General features: G+C 25.9%; 1 protein-coding gene across 9 annotated transcripts in view; it reads left to right on the top strand.

Moving 5' to 3' along the window:
• The window catches only part of LOC126894093 (small G protein signaling modulator 2-like), a 54,744-nt gene that overhangs the window by 14,019 nt on the left and 16,535 nt on the right, over nt 1–24,190 (top strand). For 3 of the 9 annotated variants that reach the window (XM_050664798.1, XM_050664789.1, XM_050664820.1), the window contains exons 4-16: nt 4,825–4,987; nt 13,387–13,401; nt 14,751–14,858; nt 15,476–15,568; nt 16,332–16,553; nt 16,644–16,711; nt 16,794–16,933; nt 17,182–17,322; nt 17,868–18,019; nt 18,694–18,761; nt 21,575–21,742; nt 21,801–21,935; nt 22,022–22,211. In XM_050664798.1, the coding sequence (XP_050520755.1) occupies nt 4,825–4,987; nt 13,387–13,401; nt 14,751–14,858; nt 15,476–15,568; nt 16,332–16,553; nt 16,644–16,711; nt 16,794–16,933; nt 17,182–17,322; nt 17,868–18,019; nt 18,694–18,761; nt 21,575–21,742; nt 21,801–21,935; nt 22,022–22,211 (1,663 nt within the window). Of the gene's footprint in view, nt 1–4,824; nt 4,988–13,386; nt 13,402–14,750; nt 14,859–15,475; nt 15,569–15,812; nt 15,906–16,331; nt 16,554–16,643; nt 16,712–16,793; nt 16,934–17,181; nt 17,323–17,867; nt 18,020–18,693; nt 18,762–21,574; nt 21,743–21,800; nt 21,936–22,021; nt 22,212–24,190 lie in introns of those variants that run through there. The other 6 variants (XM_050664867.1, XM_050664809.1, XM_050664831.1 and 3 more) reach the window with 5 other exon arrangements.

The following is a 24,190-nucleotide window of genomic DNA, read 5'->3' as shown; positions in this document are numbered from 1 at the left end:
TAGTATATTTAAATTACTTTTACAATTCAGGTCTTAAAAATTATTCCTTGCAGATGATTACCCTCATTTTTTATACATTCAAACAGACGTTTTTTAAGTTTTCGAACACCTCCACCAGCATATCTGTTCCAAAAAGGCCTAATTCTCGAATAATGTTGTTCTTGAGTTGTTCCAAAGTACTGGGCTTGTCCGCATACACTTTGGATTTCAAATATCCCCATAGAAAATAGTTACACGCCAATAAGTCAGGCGACCTAGGCGGCCAACAAATTTCAGTGTTCCGCGAAATTAGTCAATGGCGGAAATGCTTTCGCAACAGTACAATCGTATCTTTCGCGGAATGGCAAGTCGCTCCGTCTTGCTGGAGACTATTGAACCTATGATATATTTATCAATATGATAATTTTTTTTCTTGTCTTGAACAATAATTATTCATAAGAATAGTTATTTTGTTCGTATTAATAAAACATTATCATAAACCCTTGATAAAATTTCTCTATTAAACTTGATTGAGGTTTTTCTTTGGGTGTATGGCCCCACGACACCATATTGGGCGACACTCATCCACTCGGTTTTTTTTTACACGCATCACAACTTTCCTCAAAGTTTTTTATCCATAAATTCACCGTTGGTCGCGATAGAACCGCACATTTCTCGTCAAGATTAAAATTTTTACGAAACTCTCGAATTGCACTCACGTAAGAGTCATTATAATTATAATAACTTTTACGATTAACGCACGCTGAGCACCCGTCCACTGCTTCATAATGATAAAATTGCAATGAAACATAATTAGGCATCGTCTAGCTATCTGGAACCGGATTTATCGTTCCCCTACCTTTTTTTGAACAAAAGTTATTTATAAACAAAATGTGAAAGGTTATTATGAACCATCTTGTATATTTTTTGTACTTTGGAGGCTGTAAATGACAAGTCGTCGGAACATATATATTTTCATAAACTTGTTGTATGTCATACAACATTTTATATAAAATGTGTGTTTGAAGGATGCGGTATTTCAGGAATATTTTTAAAATTTTAATTGAAAAAGTAATATGGGCATTTTTAAATACATTTTGAAGTTTTAGCTCCCTTCTTGGATAAGGATATAGTATTTTTTTGTATCTATCCATGAAAATTCTCAGCTCTCTGTGAATCGATTATAATAAATAATACTTCAAATTTCGATTTAATTTAGTTGAAATAATCAACGCTAAAAATATGAAATTCCCCTCATTTTTAAATATAATTTTAAAAAATATCTTAAAATTACACTACAGTAAAAAATAATATTTGCAATTTTTGTTTTCTACGTTTTGAAACTAATGTAACTTTTTCAAAAAAAAAAAAAAAATGATCGTAATGAAATAATAATAGGGTATACTAGAGACAATAAGCTTTTATTTTGGTATGTTTTTGGTGAGAATATTTAATGAAAAACCTAAGTAAAGAGTTAAAAGAGACCACCTACGTATTTAAAAATTTTTTTACAACTCAATTTCGACACTGTTTCAGAATGAAATAGTTCTTTAAACCTATATCAAATTAAAATTAGAAATGTGCTATAATATGTAGAAAAATGTTTATTTCACAATTGTTCATCTTTGAGAGATCAGCCGTCAAAGCAAAAAAAAAATTACTTAATTTTCGATTATTCAAATGTTTTGGGACGATTGCGTTTTTCAAACCTATACCAAATTAAATATTTTTAAGAATACTTTATAATTATTTTCTATGAGATGTAAAAATAAAAACACAAAATTTCTGTTAAAATTCGACAATTTAAAAAACTACGTCACGTAATGATAAAATATAGATTGTATATGGTAAAAGTGTTCCTGAGTCATCATTAGTGAAANAGTGGCCCATAATAACCTTTCCCATTTGTTTTTTTAATAACCCAACGAAGAATGCATGTACAGAGATAATTTAAGTACTAAAATAAAATAGAAACATGCCGTTTTTAGATAGTATATTTAAATTACTTTTACAATTCAGGTCTTAAAAATTATTCCTTGCAGATGATTACCCTCATTTTTTATACATTCAAACAGACGTTTTTTAAGTTTTCGAACACCTCCACCAGCATATCTGTTCCAAAAAGGCCTAATTCTCGAATAATGTTGTTCTTGAGTTGTTCCAAAGTACTGGGCTTGTCCGCATACACTTTGGATTTCAAATATCCCCATAGAAAATAGTTACACGCCAATAAGTCAGGCGACCTAGGCGGCCAACAAATTTCAGTGTTCCGCGAAATTAGTCAATGGCGGAAATGCTTTCGCAACAGTACAATCGTATCTTTCGCGGAATGGCAAGTCGCTCCGTCTTGCTGGAGACTATTGAACCTATGATATATTTATCAATATGATAATTTTTTTTCTTGTCTTGAACAATAATTATTCATAAGAATAGTTATTTNTTGGAGACTATTGAACCTATGATAATTTTTTTTCTTGTCTTGAACAATAATTATTCATAAGAATAGTTATTTTGTTCGTATTAATAAAACATTATCATAAACCCTTGATAAAATTTCTCTATTAAACTTGATTGAGGTTTTTCTTTGGGTGTATGGCCCCACGACACCATATTGGGCGACACTCATCCACTCGGTTTTTTTTTACACGCATCACAACTTTCCTCAAAGTTTTTTATCCATAAATTCACCGTTGGTCGCGATAGAACCGCACATTTCTCGTCAAGATTAAAATTTTTACGAAACTCTCGAATTGCACTCACGTAAGAGTCATTATAATTATAATAACTTTTACGATTAACGCACGCTGAGCACCCGTCCACTGCTTCATAATGATAAAATTGCAATGAAACATAATTAGGCATCGTCTAGCTATCTGGAACCGGATTTATCGTTCCCCTACCTTTTTTTGAACAAAAGTTATTTATAAACAAAATGTGAAAGGTTATTATGAACCATCTTGTATATTTTTTGTACTTTGGAGGCTGTAAATGACAAGTCGTCGGAACATATATATTTTCATAAACTTGTTGTATGTCATACAACATTTTATATAAAATGTGTGTTTGAAGGATGCGGTATTTCAGGAATATTTTTAAAATTTTAATTGAAAAAGTAATATGGGCATTTTTAAATACATTTTGAAGTTTTAGCTCCCTTCTTGGATAAGGATATAGTATTTTTTTGTATCTATCCATGAAAATTCTCAGCTCTCTGTGAATCGATTATAATAAATAATACTTCAAATTTCGATTTAATTTAGTTGAAATAATCAACGCTAAAAATATGAAATTCCCCTCATTTTTAAATATAATTTTAAAAAATATCTTAAAATTACACTAGAGTAAAAAATAATATTTGCAATTTTTGTTTTCTACGTTTTGAAACTAATGTAACTTTTTCAAAAAAAAAAAAAAAATGATCGTAATGAAATAATAATAGGGTATACTAGAGACAATAAGCTTTTATTTTGGTATGTTTTTGGTGAGAATATTTAATGAAAAACCTAAGTAAAGAGTTAAAAGAGACCACCTACGTATTTAAAAATTTTTTTACAACTCAATTTCGACACTGTTTCAGAATGAAATAGTTCTTTAAACCTATATCAAATTAAAATTAGAAATGTGCTATAATATGTAGAAAAATGTTTATTTCACAATTGTTCATCTTTGAGAGATCAGCCGTCAAAGCAAAAAAAAAATTACTTAATTTTCGATTATTCAAATGTTTTGGGACGATTGCGTTTTTCAAACCTATACCAAATTAAATATTTTTAAGAATACTTTATAATTATTTTCTATGAGATGTAAAAATAAAAACACAAAATTTCTGTTAAAATTCGACAATTTAAAAAACTACGTCACGTAATGATAAAATATAGATTGTATATGGTAAAAGTGTTCCTGAGTCATCATTAGTGAAATTTAATGTTAAAAATGTACAAAAAAAATATTTTTAAAACTGGAGTTTAAATAATTTATTATATTTTCAACAAGTAGAGAAATTACTTGAAAACATAGTTGTTAGAGAATTCAGGTGGACATAACAAACATATGTTTATATTGCCATGATGATGTAGAAAAATACATCGATAAGAAATAAATGTCTAGTACTTCATGTTCCCATAGTATAGTAATTCGTTGTTTAGCAAATGAATCTGGACCAAATGATTATAGATATTTCCAATGTCAATAGTTTGATAAAACTAATAATTTAACAAGCCTTTACAATTTGAAAGAATTTTTAAAAACATAGCAATTATAAAATTATAAGTATACAAATAATTATGAAATTTGATAGATTGGCAACCAAGTGGTTTTTTATAATAATGATGTTAATCACTGTAAGTTTATCATCTATATTTGTCCTTACTATGCCGCAACCTCAATGTGTTGGGTTTTGTTTATGTTGGAACTACTCTCTAAAAAAGTCAATTCCAAGAATAGTGTTGTGTCATTAAAGACTTTTAATAAAGTTCCATCGTAAGGAGTTAGTTTTTTCATATTTATTTATTTAATTAATTGTATACAGGAGTTTACGACAAAGTATCATTATTAAAAGTAATTATCGACATTTTAATCATATTTTTTAAAATGTTCAAAAATTATTAATCTATAAAAAACATATTGCACTAGTTAACTCATTTTTTAATTTTTGGTAACCTAGTAATTTATGAAGTAATCATTTAAATTAAAAGGATATTATCAGAGTAATGAAATTTAATTTCTTAATTTTAAATTATTATGGTTAGACATGATCTTATATGTTAATATACATTATTGTAAATTAGTATGAACAATTAATTAAATTATCTATTCCATTAAAAAATTTATTTTTATTTTTATAAGCTGCTGTTGAAACATGTTTATCACAAGGTTTACGACGCAGGGCGTTAGGTTTATTCAAAACCAGTTCAACAACTGCGTTACTACATAAAATAGGAAAAACTTATGAACCAGCTTCAATAATAAGTCATAAGGTTCAAGAACTAGAAAATGCTGACCCCAACAGGTAAAAATATTCAATCTTTACCTACTATTCATTACTTAAAAATTGTTAATTATTAAATAGTTGAATTTTTGTAGAATTTGTGTTACTATTTTTTTTTAATTTACCCTAACCAATAGTATTAGAAGTTTTTACATTAAATATAGCAATTACATAGTTATGTAATTACTATCATAAAACTAAATATGAATAAAAGTGCTATAAAAACATTAATTTATTATTACGACTACCTTACCTAAAATCTAGAACTGTAACAGTCCTAGATTTTAGGTAAGGTCGGCGCGAGGAATATTTATTACCCATATTAGTGATAATAATAACTATTATTAATTATAAGTGAGACCATTTTGTATGGTTCAGAGTGTTGAGCGGTTGGCAAGAAAGTAGAGCAGAGTTGAGATTGCTTAGATGAACGAGTAGAGTGACTAGAGAAGGTAGGATTAGGAACGAACATATAAGAGAGAGTATATAGGTGGAGCGTCAATTATAAATAAAATGAGAGAAAATAGACTTAGATGGTTTGGTCATTTTATGAGGAGAGAGGAATCGGAAGCTATAAAAACAGTTATAGAAATTTATGTTGAAGGAAGACCAAAAAAAAGATGGAGGGATGTTATTGAATGTGATATGAGGACGGCTAATATGAGCGTAGATGATGAGGGAGATCGTGTCAAGTGGAAGTTTAAGATAAGGGTGCACCCAGAGAAAAACTTCGATCTATATAATAAATTCATTGTTCAATTTGATAAATATATCATTACTATTGAATCAATGATATATTTATCAATATGATATTTTTTTTTCTTGTCTTGAATAATAATTATTTATAAGAATAGTTATTTTGTTCGTATTAATAAAACATTATCATAAACCCTTGATAAAATTTCTCTTTCAATTTTGATTGAGGTTTTTCTTTGGGTGTGGGTACCCAAATAGTTAGGATTAAGGCAAGGAAAAAGAAGAAGACCTACCTTATTTAAAAATTGAAAATTGCTATAAAACAATAACTTATTAGTCTTAAACATTAATTTCATAATTTTAATGTTGTATTCGATAATATTTGTAGTTATTGAATGTTAATAACTTGCATGATTAAGTATTAACAATGACAAATCTGTTCTATAAACTATTGCTTACCTATATATTTAACTTAGCGATAATGCAATCTGTATATTCAAAAAAATAAAACATTTTTACTTTGGCATGATTTTATAATTATTTTATTTGAAAAATTTTTGTTAAATAAATGTATGTGCAGAGACGTAACTAGGAATATTTGGAAGCTTAAATTAATAAACAAATATTAAAGGCCTTTTTTACAGCTTAAATATTTTTAATTCCTTATTGTTTATCTATCAGTAGAAAATACTGTATTAGATTATCGATTTATCAATAGAAACTATCATTTTTTTAGATAAAACTATATTTTTTCTAAAATTTTAACTGTAACATTTTATTTTTAATTGTTTTTTTATGTGTCATTTTATTCATTAGTCTAAAAAAGTTTGTCCTATTTTTAAAATTTCCCGTCAATCTTATTTCGTACAACGCTTGTAAAAAATAGAGTTTAAAAATTGAATAAAATAATTATTATCATAATAATTATGGTAATAAATGCTTATAAATTATTTTTAAACTATATAATAAATGTGGTCTGGACAGTTTGACCAGGAATACATCGTTGCTCTAAATTATTTTATAATTTCCTTTAGTTTCCAAATTTATCATAAAATTTCGGATTAGGCATATAAATAAAGATATTAACTATAATAATAATAATAATTTGAAGGTAATTTAAAAATGTTTTTAAAATCATAATATATTTGTTTTGTTTGTGTTTATTGTCTGCAATTGCAATTAGATCAAATTTAAATGCTTTTTATGGAACTGTATTATTTTTTAATCTTACTTAATGGTATACAAGTTAGTGAATGTTGAATGGAAAGTATTATCAGGTAACTTGGGCAAGATGAAGCATAGAGTAACATGACTTATTACATAGATCAACAAAATTTGCGTTATGGAATTGATAGGGGTTTTCACAAAAATTAAAAAAAGTCTTTTTATATTATCTCTTAAGTGTATTTTTAATATTATAATGATTATTTACGCAAACTTTGAAATAATTCAGTTGAATTTGACCTTTGATATGGACTTTAAAAGTTGAGTTTATTGCATTTTTAAAAATGGTTAAGCTGAATTATTTACTATAACTTTTTTATTATTCATGTTTTTGTTATTATTATTTCATAAATCGATAAAAAATGTTATGTAGATTCAAAAAACACTAAAATATTGTTTATTTCGTCAGATTTATGTGACGTAATCGTTATAAATGTGAAAAAAACTTAATAAATAATTGTAATGATGCTTTTTTTTTTTGTCAAACACTTTAAACATAATAAAATCTGTTATAGAAAAATCTTATGTATTTTATGCAGTAGAATGTTAAAAAATATATTTTGAAATTTCAACTATTTCATTAACTGTTGTAGAAAAAGAAAAAATCATTATAAATCGTCTAAATATTGAAATAATTTAAAATTTGTGTAAATTATTATAATGATACTATAAATATAATTAAGAGTAATGAAACATACATTTTTTTGTTAATCAGCATTTTTGTGAAATATCCGTAGTTTTATAAATGCTCAAAATGTGATTTAAAAACTTACAATAAAAATAAATTGGGGCACTTAGAATCAGAATAAAAAACCTATTAGAAACAAAAAAAAAATTCATAAAGCAAATTTTGTCAAGCTATGTTATCAATAAATTATTTAGATATTAAATTATGGTCAAGCATTATTGTGTTTATTGATTTATTTTAATCATAAGTAAATTGAGATAAACACTAAACAGTTTGACTATATAGAAAAATTAAAATTATTTATTAATTATAAGTCATCTTGTCCTAGGTTACTCTATAGAAAATATAATTGTAGACGATTAAAATATATTTTTATATAGGTACTTAAAAACACCGAAAAATAACTGAAATGTTAAATTCATTATTTTTCGTAAATTAAGGACTAAGCCTTTATGGCTTATTCTCTTATGTAGCTATATATTATTAGGCTTACTTTCTAATCGCGCCTATAATGTTTATCTACTCTAAACTCAAGCTACTCGAACATTAATCCTATACAGAATGTCCCCCGATATTTTGATATATCTAATATATTTTAACATAGCTTCTGATACAATAAATATTTTACATTATTCTTTTTAAATTAGTTTTTACAATTTAGAACTTTGTTAAAATCATATTTTTTATTATTTTTCTAATTCGAAAAAATATGATTTTAAAGTAGTCTAAAACTGTATAACGTAAAATATTTTTTGGATTTAAAGTTATTATTAGAGCCCGGATTTGTATGCACTCAAAAAGCCTAAAATAGTGTCCATTTATGCATCAATAAACTTCAAAATATGTATTAGATATGCTCTTATTTTTTTAATAATATGCAAAAATATGCTCTTACGCTTGTTTTTCTATCACATAGTATATATTTATAAAGACTAAAGGATCTTTCCATATCTACTGATGTCAGTGGTGCATACTCATATTGGCACTAGAACTAGGGTTGAAGTATTCTGGAAGTTGTATTTCATTGTTACCTGATATAATTAGACCAATTTGTTCCATTACTTGAAACGCTTTATTTTTCTGATATAATTGAGATATTTTAGTTTTTAGCTTCGATGCGAAGCTGAGAAGGTATTAATTTTACTATGATGTTTTTTTTTTTTTTTTATGTCTGTTGCCACTTTTTCTCAGCTCTCACTGGACCGATTTCTATCAACACTACGTCAAAAGATCACAAATCGTATGTAGTTGGAGACATTATCCTTAAAAATTGAAAAATTTTCCCTTGTTCCCCGCAATTGGGGGAAATATCCAAAAAAATTACAAATTTAAAAATCGGTAAATTTTGTCTTTTTTTTCTTAAAACTTTCATAACTTTTTCAAAAATCAACAAATCAACATAATTTTATTTTTATACTAAAACCTTAGATATTTCCCTTTCATTTGATATCATTTTTTTGAAAATCTAACACTTGACCTGCTCATTGGGGGGATTTAAAATAGCAACTTTTTTACAAAAACTAACTTTTTCAACTTAATTTTTGAAAAGGTTCCGGAAATACTGCGTCCTTTAAACATATATAAAATTAAAGCTTATATCAAATACTACAAAATAAAAAAAAAAAATTTGTCCCGACACTTTATCTTCTACATGTAAACGGCTGCCTTAATTAAAAAAACGCTATTTTTGTATTTAAAATTTTCGATTTTCAATTTTAAATATTCAAGTTAAAAGTGCTATAACTTTTCGAAAAATGTAATTATCAGCACAAATTTTTTTTTTCTAAATTCATTATAAGTACATCTTTCATTTGACATACTTTTTATTAAAATTGGACAATTTTCCCATATATAGGGGGCGTTCAAAACTTGACATATTGTATAAAAAATAGAACTTTTTCAACTTAACTTTTAAAATTGTTCCGGAAATACTGCGTCCTTTAAACATATATCAAATTAAAGCTTATTTTATGTACTATAAAATGAAAAAAAAAATTTGTCTCGACGACCTATCTTCTATGCGCAAATGGCTACCGTATTCAATCAAAAATATGCTATTTTTCTATTAAAATTCTAGGTTTTGTATTTTATTTTATTTTAAAATATCTTATTAGGTGAATATATTGACTTTTATGAATATTATATAATTTAATTGACATAGAATAAAGGTCATAAGACATAAGAAATTAAACTTATTAAATTTTTTTTACTTTTTTATTTTCATACTAAATTTAATAATTATAATTAGTATTTATTCATATATTATATTTTAAAATCAAAGAATTACTAATTAGGATATAATCAAAGAAATAAGAGTTGATGTTGCTTTTGCAATAATCCACCAATTTCTCAAAATTAAACACTATCTACAGATTTGCATCGAAGCGTTTCTTATGATAGTGATTTTAATCACTGTCAAATATCATTTATACTTGTCATATCTATGCCTTGTCTACACTGTGCCTCGACCCCACTGTGCTACCGTTTTTATAATAGAACCTTTGTCACCCTGTATATTTGAGAGTTCTCAAATAATATTTTCCATAATCTCTAGTGATTCTAATAAAGTTAATTTAGTATCTTCTAAATTTGTAATTCCCCGAATGAGTCCAGAAAAGTTAATTTTTATAAATACTAAATCATTTTTTATTGTTGGCAAATTGAACATTTTCTTACAACTCTACACTTGCTGACGATTGAAGAAGAATAAAGTATACATCATTAATAAAATCATGATAAAAATGATAAACTCAGGGATTTCAAAGCTACTAGTTGAGCGCCACTTGTAATAAACCAAAAATAAAAATATAGAAAGATAATATCTTTATTTACCATATTATGGTAAATAAATATGATTACAAATATATAAAAAAAAATGATGTTAGAATAGATTAGAATATAATAGAAAATTATATCAGAATAATAGAATATAATATAATAGAAATAGAATTAATTTGATCGAGGAATTGTTTGGAATAATAAATTATTTGAATTCATATAATTTTATTCAATATATTAATTATCTCATTAATCATTTAATTCTCCTATTTAATTTTTATTAAAGATTTATTAGGCAATTGATTGTTGGAGGTTGGAAAGCATAAGTTAAATTGTACTTACCTTACGTCCTATGTGATGCAATAATATTTTAAGTAATGTTGATTTTGGTATTAAATTAGTCAATACAATTACTTACAAAAATGATTCAAAATTTAAATAATATGATATAACTACACAAAGTTTATGACAGATCTTACTTGTAAAAGATGCTAAACACTCTATATTTTATTAGAAATATAATTATAATCTGTTCTTATTAACTTTTTTACGTTTGTTTTTTTTTTTTTGAAAGAGTATATTTTATTGAGAGATCGACATAAATATTTCTTAAATCTTCCTATGGTCTGGCTAAAATACGATTCAAAAATACTTATATCTATGTAAAAGATTTATCAAAGCGTAATTGTGGTGGCCTAAAGTGTCCCGGCGCTAACGCCTTGAAAGGATGCGTCACAATAATCATCAAGATAAAAATTAAACACTGCAAATATACGTGCAAGTTTCTCTGCGTTGTCTGCCGGCGCGATGTTTGTTAAAACAAAGACATTAGCGACAATACTAGCTACCCAATAAGTATAGGATTGCAATACACTTGGTCAAATAAAATTATCATTAAATAAATTTAAATTTCAAATGAAATTTAGTAGATTGTGACTTTTAGATCTGTCTGCCGGCGCGATGTTTGTTAGAACAAAGACATTAGCGACGAGACTAACTACCCAGTAAGAAAAGGTCACAATAAATTTTTACTATTAAATAAAAATCTAAAGTTGGGTTGGATTTATTATTAAAATAAATTAATTAAAAAAGATTTAATCTTTAAAAAATATTATTTGATATTTATTCCAACAACAAGAAAATTAAACATTATTATATAATTAACAAATTAAATTAAATTAAAAGATTCATCAAAACAAAATGCACCTTAAAATTTCTAAGTGTCATTTAGTTTTAAAGAAAAATATTCTAAGTCCAAATTAATTAAAAAATCGACTAAGTCCCGGAGAGTGAAATCTTGAGTAGAGTGTCGTAGATTTTATGTATTTTATAATCGCTGAAAGAATTGGTTTAGACAGGAAAGATGGTTTTTTATAGTCTGAAGGCGGTAGCCCAGCGATCCCTACCTTGATCCTGGAAGGTGAGGCTTCATATTCTAATTGGTTAATTATAATGAAGGCCCTGCGTGTAGGCGTTACTTAATTATCTCTACAATAAGTAGATTTTATCCCATAATTAACTGGTTATTTTGTATTTTAAATAAGAGAACCCTGTTATGGTGACCTTGTATAATCATAATATGTGACATGCATGTACAAATGATAACATTATATTATATGTTAATATTATAAGTAATAATATAATATTACATAATGAACCGAGATACTGTAGAGTAATTACTTTTAGGCAGTTCTTTAGATGCTAAAAGAAAGGGTTGACCGGTGTATTATGTTTTAAAACGCCAACTATTAAATTTACTATGTAGTGGCCCTTTGTATCAGTTGTTTCGTCAACAGCGATCCAAATATTTGAGTTCTCAATAACTTCTCTTATTGAAATAATAACATCATAACATGGACCAAGATAATTTTTTTTTAGTGTACTCTCGTCAGGAATATGCTTACCAGTATACTTCTACAAAAAATTCTTCAATACAGGAATTTGAAGTTAAATCCAAGGTATATTAGATACTACCAAAGCTGAACTAAAGATCCTCATTAAAAACGTTACCAGATTTCGATTTTGTATACAATAAAAATAAATGTTTTTTGTTTTTATTTGCTCTACGTTTTAAAGCAGTATTATGAAAAGCAGCATCAACGTGTTGTTATAATTGAAACTTTTTGAGCACACGATTTTTTTGTTACACAATTGAAAAAACACTACAGAGTCGTCCGTGGTAAAAACGATTTGGTCAGTTTTATTATAAAGAGCAATCCATGTTTTTAATAAAGTAGATACAGAGCTACGACTTTTCGGCATTTTAAAATCTAATCGTATTGAAATATAAATTGTAATTTATAAATTAACGGATAGCGGCCGCAAAATGACGTATGGACACTAGTGCACTATTCACTGAGGATTATGTCCGACAACCACTTTTATACAAAATATGATTGAATATGCAAAAAATTTCAAATATGCAGTCATCTTTAAAATATGCATTTATATGCAAAATGAACTTTTTTCTGTGCATTATGTGTTACACAAATCGTCCACATTTCTTAGTCTCATCGAAATGCATACACTCATTACAATTATGCAAATACATACAAATCCGAACTCTAGTTATTATATTTGTTAAAACTTTATGAACCACTCTGTATATTTGGTATAATGATGTTTCAAATTAATCGAATTGAAGTTGAGATATAGCAAATAATATATATTTGTTTAATTTCACTTACATTATATCGATAATCAAGGATAAATTAATCTTTTTTATCACCATAAGAGTCATTTTTAAAGCAAATTTTTGATATTCTTTAAAATTATGTTATCAAAATTACAGTATGCTACACTTTTTACAAATTATAGTATATTATAGCGTATAAAATAATAAATACATAATATGTATTATATATTATATATTATATGTGTCTATGATTTTTGTGATATCGAAATAGATTGCTATCTACTATTATAGAACTGCATTCCATGATAATAAAAATTATTTTAAATAAATTAGAAAAGTGCATATTCTAAAACAAATATTTGCAACTTTTAAATACTAATAAATTTTTTAATGAAATAGGTATGGCAGTAATAGGTGAGAGTAAATTAAATTATTTGCATTTATTATATATGTTAACAAATTATTGAACAACAAATAGACCGTGCTTTTTAGTATTATTTTTTGTTTTATAATACATTTTTAACCATCAATTTTAGTTTATTTACCTGTTCTTATTACATTTAGAATAAATTAAGTACACCTCAATCAAATACAATTGCATGGCCTTTTTTATGATATAAAATTTTATGAAAAAATTATATTATACATTTTAGTTATTATTTTTGTGAACTTAATGAAATATAACTTTTAAGAATGTAAAAGACAGAAGTAGAACAAAATGTGATTGATGTGTTATATTATCATATATATTATATTAATATATAGTTGGTGGTCCATGACATTTGACAAGATTAATCATTAGTTGTTAGATTAATAACTTTTCATCTACTCTATATGTTTCGTTTTTTTTTTTTTTAATTTATAAATTTTTAGACTACGTTAAAATTAATTTTTTTATTTCTTCTTTAATAATATAAACATTTTAAATTTTATTTAAATTTTTTTCAAAATTTTAAAACAACCGTTTATTATATCTCTTTTTACAAAGATTTTAATGGGTTATTTATAATTGTAGGACGAGTGCTTATTGGTTATAAGTATTTGAAAACTTAGAGTATGTATATAGCGCGGGTTAGTATATATTGTACTGATGTATACTTATGATGCATACTTTATCCACGCTACAATATTTTATATATTAAAATGCTTGTAACCTAAACCTAAAATTTTTATCACCAATTAATTTTTTTGTTAGAAAAACTCTAAAAAGCAGTTATTTTGAAATTTTGAAAAATATTAAAAAAATTTGTTTTTATTATTAAACACAAATAATAAAAAATATGATTTTAATGTATTCTTAGAATGTATAAAAAATTTTTAAAAAATAAGTAACATCTAATCCTTATTAGATAAAAACATTGTGGACCACTAGTGATAAGTAATTATCCACAATAATAATGAATTAATGATTTTTTAAAATTAATTTAGTACTTTTTTTTTTTATCTAAGATTTTTAAGAAGTTTTTAATTCTCATATGACTGAAAAAGTAGTTTATTTTATGATATTCTAAGTTAAGTACACCATAAATTACAAAATATAAATTTAATCGCAATCATAAAATATTAAAAAAATTATATAAGAAAGAAATAAGTACTTTTATGATTTATAGTTATAAAAACTATGTATTATTTATTTGGATATTAAATCGAACAGCTTTCTTGTAATTTATTTTGTTTGATATTGATACGATATTATAATACTAAAAAATAAAAATTTTTTCCATCAATGTTTAAATTACAATAAAATGGACCATGTTTTTCAGATCTTTTTCATTATTAGATAGAAGGGAATCATTAGGTCCACAAATAATTTGTCAATGTATGCTAAACCGAAGACGTTCTTTAACTGCATTTCTCTTTTACTATGAAAAGTAAGCTTCGATTTATTTTAGATTCCAAAAATTTAAAAATAGACTTCGTTAAATTTTGATACAATTTTATAAATATTGAAATGGCATAAAAATAATTATATTTTTGATCAATTCATTTTTTATTCAACCTGGTGGCGGCTACTAGCAATATTTTATCTCAGACAGAAGAGAAATCTAAATGAAAATTTCACACTCTTTACGTAATACTATAAGGTTCATTTATAATTGTAACTGTAATGTATTAAAATTTTAGCAATAAAGAATTTGATAATAATTTAAAATTGATAAATTTTTCTTTAAGAAAAATTGATCGCGTGCTCTAAATTATTAATCGCGATTCTGTGTCTGTTTGTAAAGCCGCCACTAGCCTATTATAATTTATGTATTTATAGACTACTATATCTGCATATGTTAAAATAATTATTTTTATTATTTACAAGAAGTAATTTCTAATTTTTAGATATATTTGTGTTCATTAGTTCCTATTATACAAAAAGTTTCAGTAGTACTTTTAAATTATTTTTATGACTAAGAAATTTCTTCCCTTACAAAATGTTAATTTTAAAGTAAAAAATTGTGCAGAATTTTTTTTTGAAATTAATTGAACTTGATCATAGAGATGGGAGAAATTCCATAAGTTATTCTCTACGGTGTACTTGTACGTCAGCCAGAAGGCGCTCATTGTCATGGTTACTATTTGGCTGTGAAAAGTAAGCTTAAAAATTCTTTTAGCATCCAATCAAAATTTAAACCTTATTTATTTACTTGAAAATTAATATCCATAAATAATAAATAAAAAAAATAAATACAATAGCTAATAACAATAAAATTGCACATTATAGTATAAGTATATAGTTAAAAAATAACACTAGGTTATAGTAGGGAACTAATAAAGGAATTAAATTTTTGTGATTTATTTACTTTAGGCGTTAAGAAAATAGCGAACAAAAATTATAAGATTCAAATTTTATGCAAAATATTTTACATTAAACACTTATGTTTTATACATAGTAATTTTAAAGAGCAGGTCTGATTTTTCATAGGGAGGCAAGTAAAATTTGTTTATTTTGAAGTCTTGAAACTTTTCCTCTAAATACAGATTATAGTTATCGCATGAGTATTTTTTTTGTAAATGTAGTGTACAAGGATTTAGCTTAGAGAAATTTGAGACCCTATTCATTTAAGAACACGCTTCTTCTAAAATTATATACACGCTTGTAAGTTGAGTTTATGCACGAACGCTAGTATTACTAAACAAAATGTTATTAAGTAGGTACCCAAATATTTAACTAGCTTTATTTTCACTCAGCTTATGCACATTTCAACAATTATGCCACACTTAATCAATTTACAAAATACATATTATATATATATATATATATATATATTATAATACACATATCTATATAATTAACTTTCAGATGGTAAGTTCATAGAAAAAAAATAATTTAAATTATCTTTATTTTTATTTAGTGGAGAGAGTAGTTGTGCGACCAGAGCAGCCTCAATTAATAGTACGCTAACAAACAGTATAACAATGTCAAATGTACATCCACCGCCTCTAACTAAAAAAAATTCAGCGGGTAGTGGATTAGCTTCTCCTTCTAACATATTACCTAAATACTTGTGGATCCGGTTAGCATTGTTTGAAAAACATTTAGCAGTTATCATAGATTACATTGTACAAAATTGCAGGTTAGATACGAATTTTAACAGATTAAAATATTCACTAATATTTTTATACTTCAAAAAAGTTTCCTATAATATTATGTTCAATGTTTCTAGTAAATATTACGAAAAAGATTCTCTGGTTGCAGATCCGGATTATGGTAGTATTTTGAGTTCTCTTTTAGGTAAGTTACAAAACATTAACAAAATTATTAAAGACAGTTAAAATAAATGTTTATTCAAATCTTTTATTATTTATGTTTGTAGTTGGTCCTTGTGCCTTAGACTATTCACGTACAAAGTCAAACGACCAATTTTGGACAGATCCACCAGCTGATGAACTTGTTCAAAGACATCGTATATCCAGTGGATATCATACTTCTCCACCATGTCGTACTCCAATCAATGTAAATTTAATAAACTTCTTCACTTTTCTTATTATTGTTTTAACATTTTATTAAATATTCTCTCTTGTGAGTTATTGCTTGTTGAAGAGAGGACACAAAAGCTTTTAATTAATTATGAGTTATATAAATTTTCATATATTTAAATATTTACCCAAGTCAATTTTGAATAGAGAAAAATAATAAATTTCATTTGAATTAAAAGAGAATATTAAATTAGTATTACAATAATTAATATATTAACTTAATAGTATCGTAGAAATCTGCATGCCACCAGTAACGATGACATTCAAAGACAAACACCTATTTCTGCGAAAGATTACGTAGAGTCTTTACATCAGAACAACCGAGTTACGCTTCTTTACGGAAAAAACAATGTACTCGTTCTTCCGGTATGTCTTATTTCTTTAAGTAACAAATTTATGTATTTTTTAAAAATCTGAGAATGGAAAAAATATGAAATTACTAAGCTGAAATATAATAGATTGTTCAATATAACATTGTTAACCTGAGTTATCAATAGAAATATTCATAAGTATTTTAAATTTCATTTTAGTCAGTGAATAATCTACAAAAGTAATCATTTTGAAAGTCAACTCATATTTTAGCATTATTTAGAGATTCATATACATTTTAGACATATTATTTTTTTTGTTGAATGTAATAATATGTATGATGTAATAAAACTAATTTAATTGAAGCCTAACGTTGCTTCCGTGGTGTTATCGATATTTTTTAATTTACATGGATAAAATAATAATATTCCATTTTTTTAGAGATAATAATTTTACGGTTTTTTACATTTTTTTACCTCTCCTTTTAAGAATTAAATAGAATTTGAATTTATTATATAATTAAAGTATTTTTAATATATTAAATAACCATTAATAACCATTATTATGAAAAATAATTTATTTATATTTTCTTGAAAATTTAGAAAGATGTAACAGAACCAATAGCAGGTTACTTATCTCTTCATCAAACACCCAACTCATTGATTATTAAGTGGACACCTAATCAACTGATGAATTGTCATTCTCCAAGCTCATATCAAAATGAAAACTTAGATTTTGAAACTAATGACAAAAGGTATGATTTCTCTTTATATGTATATATATATATATATAGAATGTTAATTAAATTATATGAGTTTATTAATTGATATTATTAAAAATGTTTTTTCTTTTATATAATAACTTTTATAATTGAAATAACTGGGAAGGTTTGTAGAAGTTTTGACAAATTTTTCAATATTTCCCAGTTTCATTTTTTTCTGAATTTACATGTTTATTAAATCAAATATTTTACTGCGATTAAGTTGATAAGCTCTTCCATATAATATTGGATCCATCCTGAGAAAGATAATCATTACATATTTAAGGGAATGATGATACTTTAATAAAACCATTAAGATAATGTTGAGTTGAGATAAGGCAAGTTTAGTATAATTTCGACTAATATTTTGCGAAAAATCTAAAAACATTCCAACTATGGAAAACTTCTTCAGCTTAATTAAATTCATGTAAAATTATAACAAGAATAAGCGACATACCTATTTATTACTTACTAATTACTAGCACTATTTATACACGTATAACATATGATTTATTTCTTCTTTTAATTTAAATTACTAGTTTAAATTTCTTAAAATTACCTTTATACATTACGGGTCGAAATTTATTGTTTTAATAACAGTTATGTCTACTATACTATATCAATTTAACTACAAATTATAATATAATGTTGAATTTTCTATGTTTTAGTCAATATTGGGACTATGCTATGAATGTCAACGTTGATGAAATAGTGTATGTTCATTGTCATCAACAAGGTATTTATGCTAACATATTATAATTTAATTATTCTTGAATTTTATATTTTTAATAATTTTCCAATTTTCATGTTAAAAAACATTACTCACAATCTGCTAGTTTACTATTGGAAACAACTTTATTTTTTATTCTAAATGTTATAAAAAAATACGACATGGTGTATGTCAATTTCTATAATACGGAAGAAACTTTCTATAATTTTATTTTAAATGACAGTTACTAACAATGACAAATAAGTATTGCAAGATAAAATATTTTAAGTCAAATAACTTATTGAATATTAATGAACTAACACATTTGTACTCATTTATGAATAATATATATATATATTTATACTCATATATTTATGCTAGATAATATTCTCATAAATTTCAAAATTTACCCTAAATATATTCATTTGTTATGTTTGTAAATAATAATAAATGTGTGTCGTACAAATTTTCAATATTGGCATTCCTTTTTAATAAAACATTTTATTCGAAATTACACCTTTACAAACTGTTCTCTTGATTCATGGTGAATTCTATTGATTATATCAAATTTAGGATCCTTAGATTGATCTCTGTCGTTTGAGTTTTTATTTTACTTGTATAACCCTGTCAATGTATTAGCCTATGGCCTTTTATATCAATCATGTTTCATAATGAATATATTTTATATTATGTTTAACATGCTTTGCTGTGTATTTCGTATATATATATACGGATAGAATTTTGTAGATGTTTTTAAAAATTGTCTTATCTTGATTATAATAACACTCCCTCAGAAATAGTAATTCGACAATTATATTTTTAGTCCATAAATAAAATAATATTTAAATAAATCTTTTTGCAGTAATGATTAGTTTGATAAACAAAATAATAAAACTGAAAGGCTTTTTGAAGAAGACGATCAAATAAAATGTTGTGATTTTTTTTCTATTTGTCAACTTTATTAGCAATTATTTACTGTGTTTAGTGGTATAAACTTTGTCTTTATAAGTAGTTATTTTATATTGTAATTTGGTTTTAAAATTTTCATACTACCACTTTAAAAATATCCTTCTTTGTAATTTCCTGGAAAGTTATCATCATATTATATTATAGAACAAGGAAAATAACATTTAACTGGGAAAATTACTTAGTGTGTTTTCAACCAAAGTACTCGATTATGAGTTTCCAGAAAAATTATTGACAAAGGTCGGAAAATTTTTTTCGTTTGCCCGCAAGTGTTTTAAAATTTTGACAGTATTTGAGAAAAACGCTCGCCAGCGTTTAATGACTTAAGATTTGAAATTTTCATTAAATCCACCCAAAGACATTTCTAAGATATCATAAAAAAATTAATTTAATCCGTTCATTTTTTACCGTTCGCGAGTTTTTTTAAAACACGAATGTTTTAAATAAGGATTGGCTCATTTTTGCGATAAATTATATATAAATTTCACTATGGTTATAAGTACGTATATAATTTTGTACATACATTATCAGGAAAGTACAGTAATCTTATTTATTTCATATATGATGTATAAGTCTATGAATTTATCGTAAAACTCGGGGTTCATTTATGACAACTCTGCTATACAACGTCAAATCTCAGTAACGAATATTTTTATTAAAATTAACATTTTTATATACAATAGTTTATAAAAAATTTAATTTTGACAGGTTATTCTTAATAAAGAATAACCTAATGAATTTTTCTGTAATTATTTTATAATATTAACAAAATTTTTATAATTAGGTTATTATTAATTGTTGTGTATATTAGGGGGATATGAGCGATTGCCCCCCTTGACCCAGCGCTATCAATATTTATTTAGACCGATATCTATGAAATATGACTGTAATGACTTATTTTTGATAATCACTTTGATTTCTAGAAAAAAATGTCTATATTATATTTACCAAAAAATTAAAAATATTTTAATTAAAAAATTAAACACCTTCCTAAAATGATTTTTAAATACGCCCCTGGTGAATACCCCAGTAAACAAACGTCAACCTTATACTTTTTACATTTTACTATTTTCTCTTTTTTAATTTTAATAATTAAATTTTTTAAATATTTTGTTACATTGATGCTCATGTAATATTTTCCCTACAAAACACTTATCGTCCTCAGCGTAGTCGGATACTCCATTCGTAAACAGTTGAGTTATGCACTGAAGGCGTGAGGCTTGTAGGTCTCCGGGTCTGGGGCGTAGCCCCAATTAGGCAAAGCCTAGTTTTGACAATATTCTTACAAAAATTGACCAATTTTTACTTAAAAATCAGAAACAATAATCAATTCCATTTTGCTGCTTTTTTGACAACATTTCTTTAAATTTGAATTGTTAAAGAGATTTTCAAAAATTCAAATCTGATTCAACTAGTATAACATGTAAATTTAAATTTTCAATTATTTAATAAATAATAAAGCTAAATTATTCAATGTAAATTGAGATTCACTTATAAAAATGTGTAATGGATTTAAAATATATAATCTTTATATTTGTTGTATTTATTAAAATAATAATTTTAATAACATCAAAACGAATGTCAGGATGACATAAAATGAATACAGCCATGAGCCAAACATTATTTAGACATTTTTTTTATACTTAGAATCAGGTGTGTAGATCCAGTGTATGTCACAAGGGCGTGTGTTTTTATGTAATGTAATACATAAAACTATTTATTATATTCGAAAAATTTAAATCAACATATTCATGTACAGTTTACGAAGAGTGTCTCTATTACCCTACTCGAGACCCACGTTTGACTTAAAAAGATTCAAGAAAATATATATTTTTAAATAAAAGTTGAATTTCGAATATTTATTTTACTTTTAGGGAATGACAGTGGTGGTACGGTTGTACTAGTGGCACAGGATGGTGTGCAGCAACCACCTATACATTTTCCTCAAGGTGGTCACATGTTAGCTTTCCTCACTTGTTTAGAAAATGGCCTTCTACCACATGGACAATTGGATCCTCCTTTGTGGCCACAAAGAGGCAAAGGTTCTAAAATAAAACTATAAAAGTAATTTCTTTTCAATTAAATTAATAATTGTTCCAGGAAAAGTATTTCCTAAATTACGAAGAAAAGGTCGAACACAAATGCAAGACATCTCAAATGACTTATCTTGTACTACCGATGAATCTCGTGATTATGTTTTTCAAATCATCAACAAAGCTAGACACGAAGAATTTTGTAAGTACTAATTTTACTTTAATAACAAGAGTTAATATGTATCTTTAATATTGCCTATCAATTTTTATCATATTTTGCTTTTTAAGTATCGAAGGGTGATGAAATATTGGACGCTAAAATTTGGTCAATGCCGTCAGCCACGCATAGTATAATTAATAAAGTAAGAGGTCATTTAGAGTCATCATCGACAAATTCATCATCTTCAACTTCTAGCAGTATTGACCCAATTGGTTCTCCTTTGTTGGTTGGAAATATTAATCAAAATAAAGACACTGGGTAAATATATTTGTTTTATTTTTTTGGTCTTATTTAATTAATCCTTACGTCATAATCAAGGCTTATAACTTCTAGCATTGTTATAAGGTTCTAGGGATACATATGTAAGATATAAATTTGTTTTAAGAAATCAATGAGCTAAGTACAAAATTGTATGTTTATATTTATGGATATTTCGAAATTTAAATGTTATTTTGCTTATTGTATGTTTTTATCACGTTATTCCAGTACCGTAATAGAGAATAAAGCAGTAGAACCAGATGAGGTGCCAGTAGAAGTATGGAAAATGATAGGTAGTGTTAGCATAAGGTAGTTGAAGGAACTTCTAAATAAAATCTTATCAGAAGGGAAAGTTCCAAATGAATGAAGGAATAGTATTGTGGTACCGATATTTAAAGGTAAAGGAGTGGAGACTTACAGGAGTGTGGAAATTATAGAGGCATAAAGCTTATGAGTCATAGTATGAACATTTGGGAAAAGGTAATAGATAAAAGAATAAGAAATGAGACAAGGTATCTAAAAAAGCATTTAGGATTAGTTGTGCAAAAGAGCAGTGGTATTGACGAAGATGTAAGACACAGGATTTAGTGCGGGTGGTTGAAGATAAGAGAAGCGTTTGGCGTTTTATGCGATAAAAGAATTCCAATGAAGCTGAAAGATAAATTCTACAAGACAGTAATAAGGCCAGCTATGATGTATGGTTCAGAGTGTTCATAAGAAAGTAGAGCAGAGAATGAATGAGTGTAGCAGAGATGAGAATGTTTAGATGGATGAGTGGAGTGACTAGAGAAGATAGGATAAGGAACGAGTATATAAGAGGGAGTATAGGTGTAGCGTACATCGTGGATAAGATGATAGAAATTAGACTTAGATGGTTTGGTCATGTTATGAGGAGAGAAGAATCGGAAGCTGTAAGAACAGTTATAGAAATAATGTTAAAGGAAGAAGCTATAGAGGAAGACCAAAAAAAAGATGGATGGATGCTATTAAATGCGATTTGAGGACATCTGACATGAGCGTAGATGATGTAGGAGATCGTGTCAAGTGGAAGTTTAGGATAAGGGTGGCCGACTCCAAGTAGTTGGGATTAAGGCAANCTATAGAGGAAGACCAAAAAAAAGATGGATGGATGCTATTAAATGCGATTTGAGGACATCTGACGTGAGCGTAGATGATGTAGGAGATCGTGTCAAGTGGAAGTTTAGGATAAGGGTGGCCGACTCCAAGTAGTTGGGATTAAGGCAAGGAAGAAGAAGAGGAATGTGTAATTAATTTTTTTCACTAATGTGTAATTCATTAAAAATATGTTTCTAAATATTTTTTTTATATATTTTTTTCTTGTGACTTACAATTTTATCGTAAGATATGTCGTTAAATATTAATAATTAATAACCTTAGCTAAGATAATTAAGATAATGTAAGTTTTCCAATCTTTTTTAACACGAGTAATAAATTATAAAGAGTAAATATTAAACATAATTAAATTTTTATGGAGTTAGTAAGTAAAACATACTGTAGTTAGGGTTTACATTTTAAAACGAAATAAAATACATGCAAGTACTTATGGTACTCGCACAATAATAAAAAAATGTAATTTAATTTTTGAAAAATGAAAATTAAGTTAGACATGAACAAATATATTAACGTATTTTTTATACATCTAACATAATAAAGGCTGACAATAAATAAAATAAAATATTTGTAAAAAAAATCAAATAATATAACAAACATCATAGATATTATTGAAATGCATTCGTTAATTTTAGTTGGCAATTAATAAAATTACATGAAGAAAATTAAATTAATTTATTATTAAATTAAAAATAATAAAAAAACACAGCACAGTGGTGACGTGGTATAGATGGATCAAGTATAATGATATCTGACAGTGATTAAAATCACTATAAAAAAAAAACGCTTCGATGCAAATCTTTAGATAGTGTTTAATTTTAAAAAATTGGTGGATTATTCCAAAAGCT

The sequence above is a fragment of the Daktulosphaira vitifoliae genome, unplaced genomic scaffold (assembly GCF_025091365.1).
Source record: "Daktulosphaira vitifoliae isolate Bord-2020 unplaced genomic scaffold, ASM2509136v1 Scaffold_1, whole genome shotgun sequence".
NCBI classification, from domain to species: Eukaryota; Metazoa; Arthropoda; class Insecta; order Hemiptera; family Phylloxeridae; genus Daktulosphaira; species Daktulosphaira vitifoliae.
Note: the sequence above shows the minus strand (reverse complement) of the source record. Positions and strands in the feature narration are given on the sequence as shown.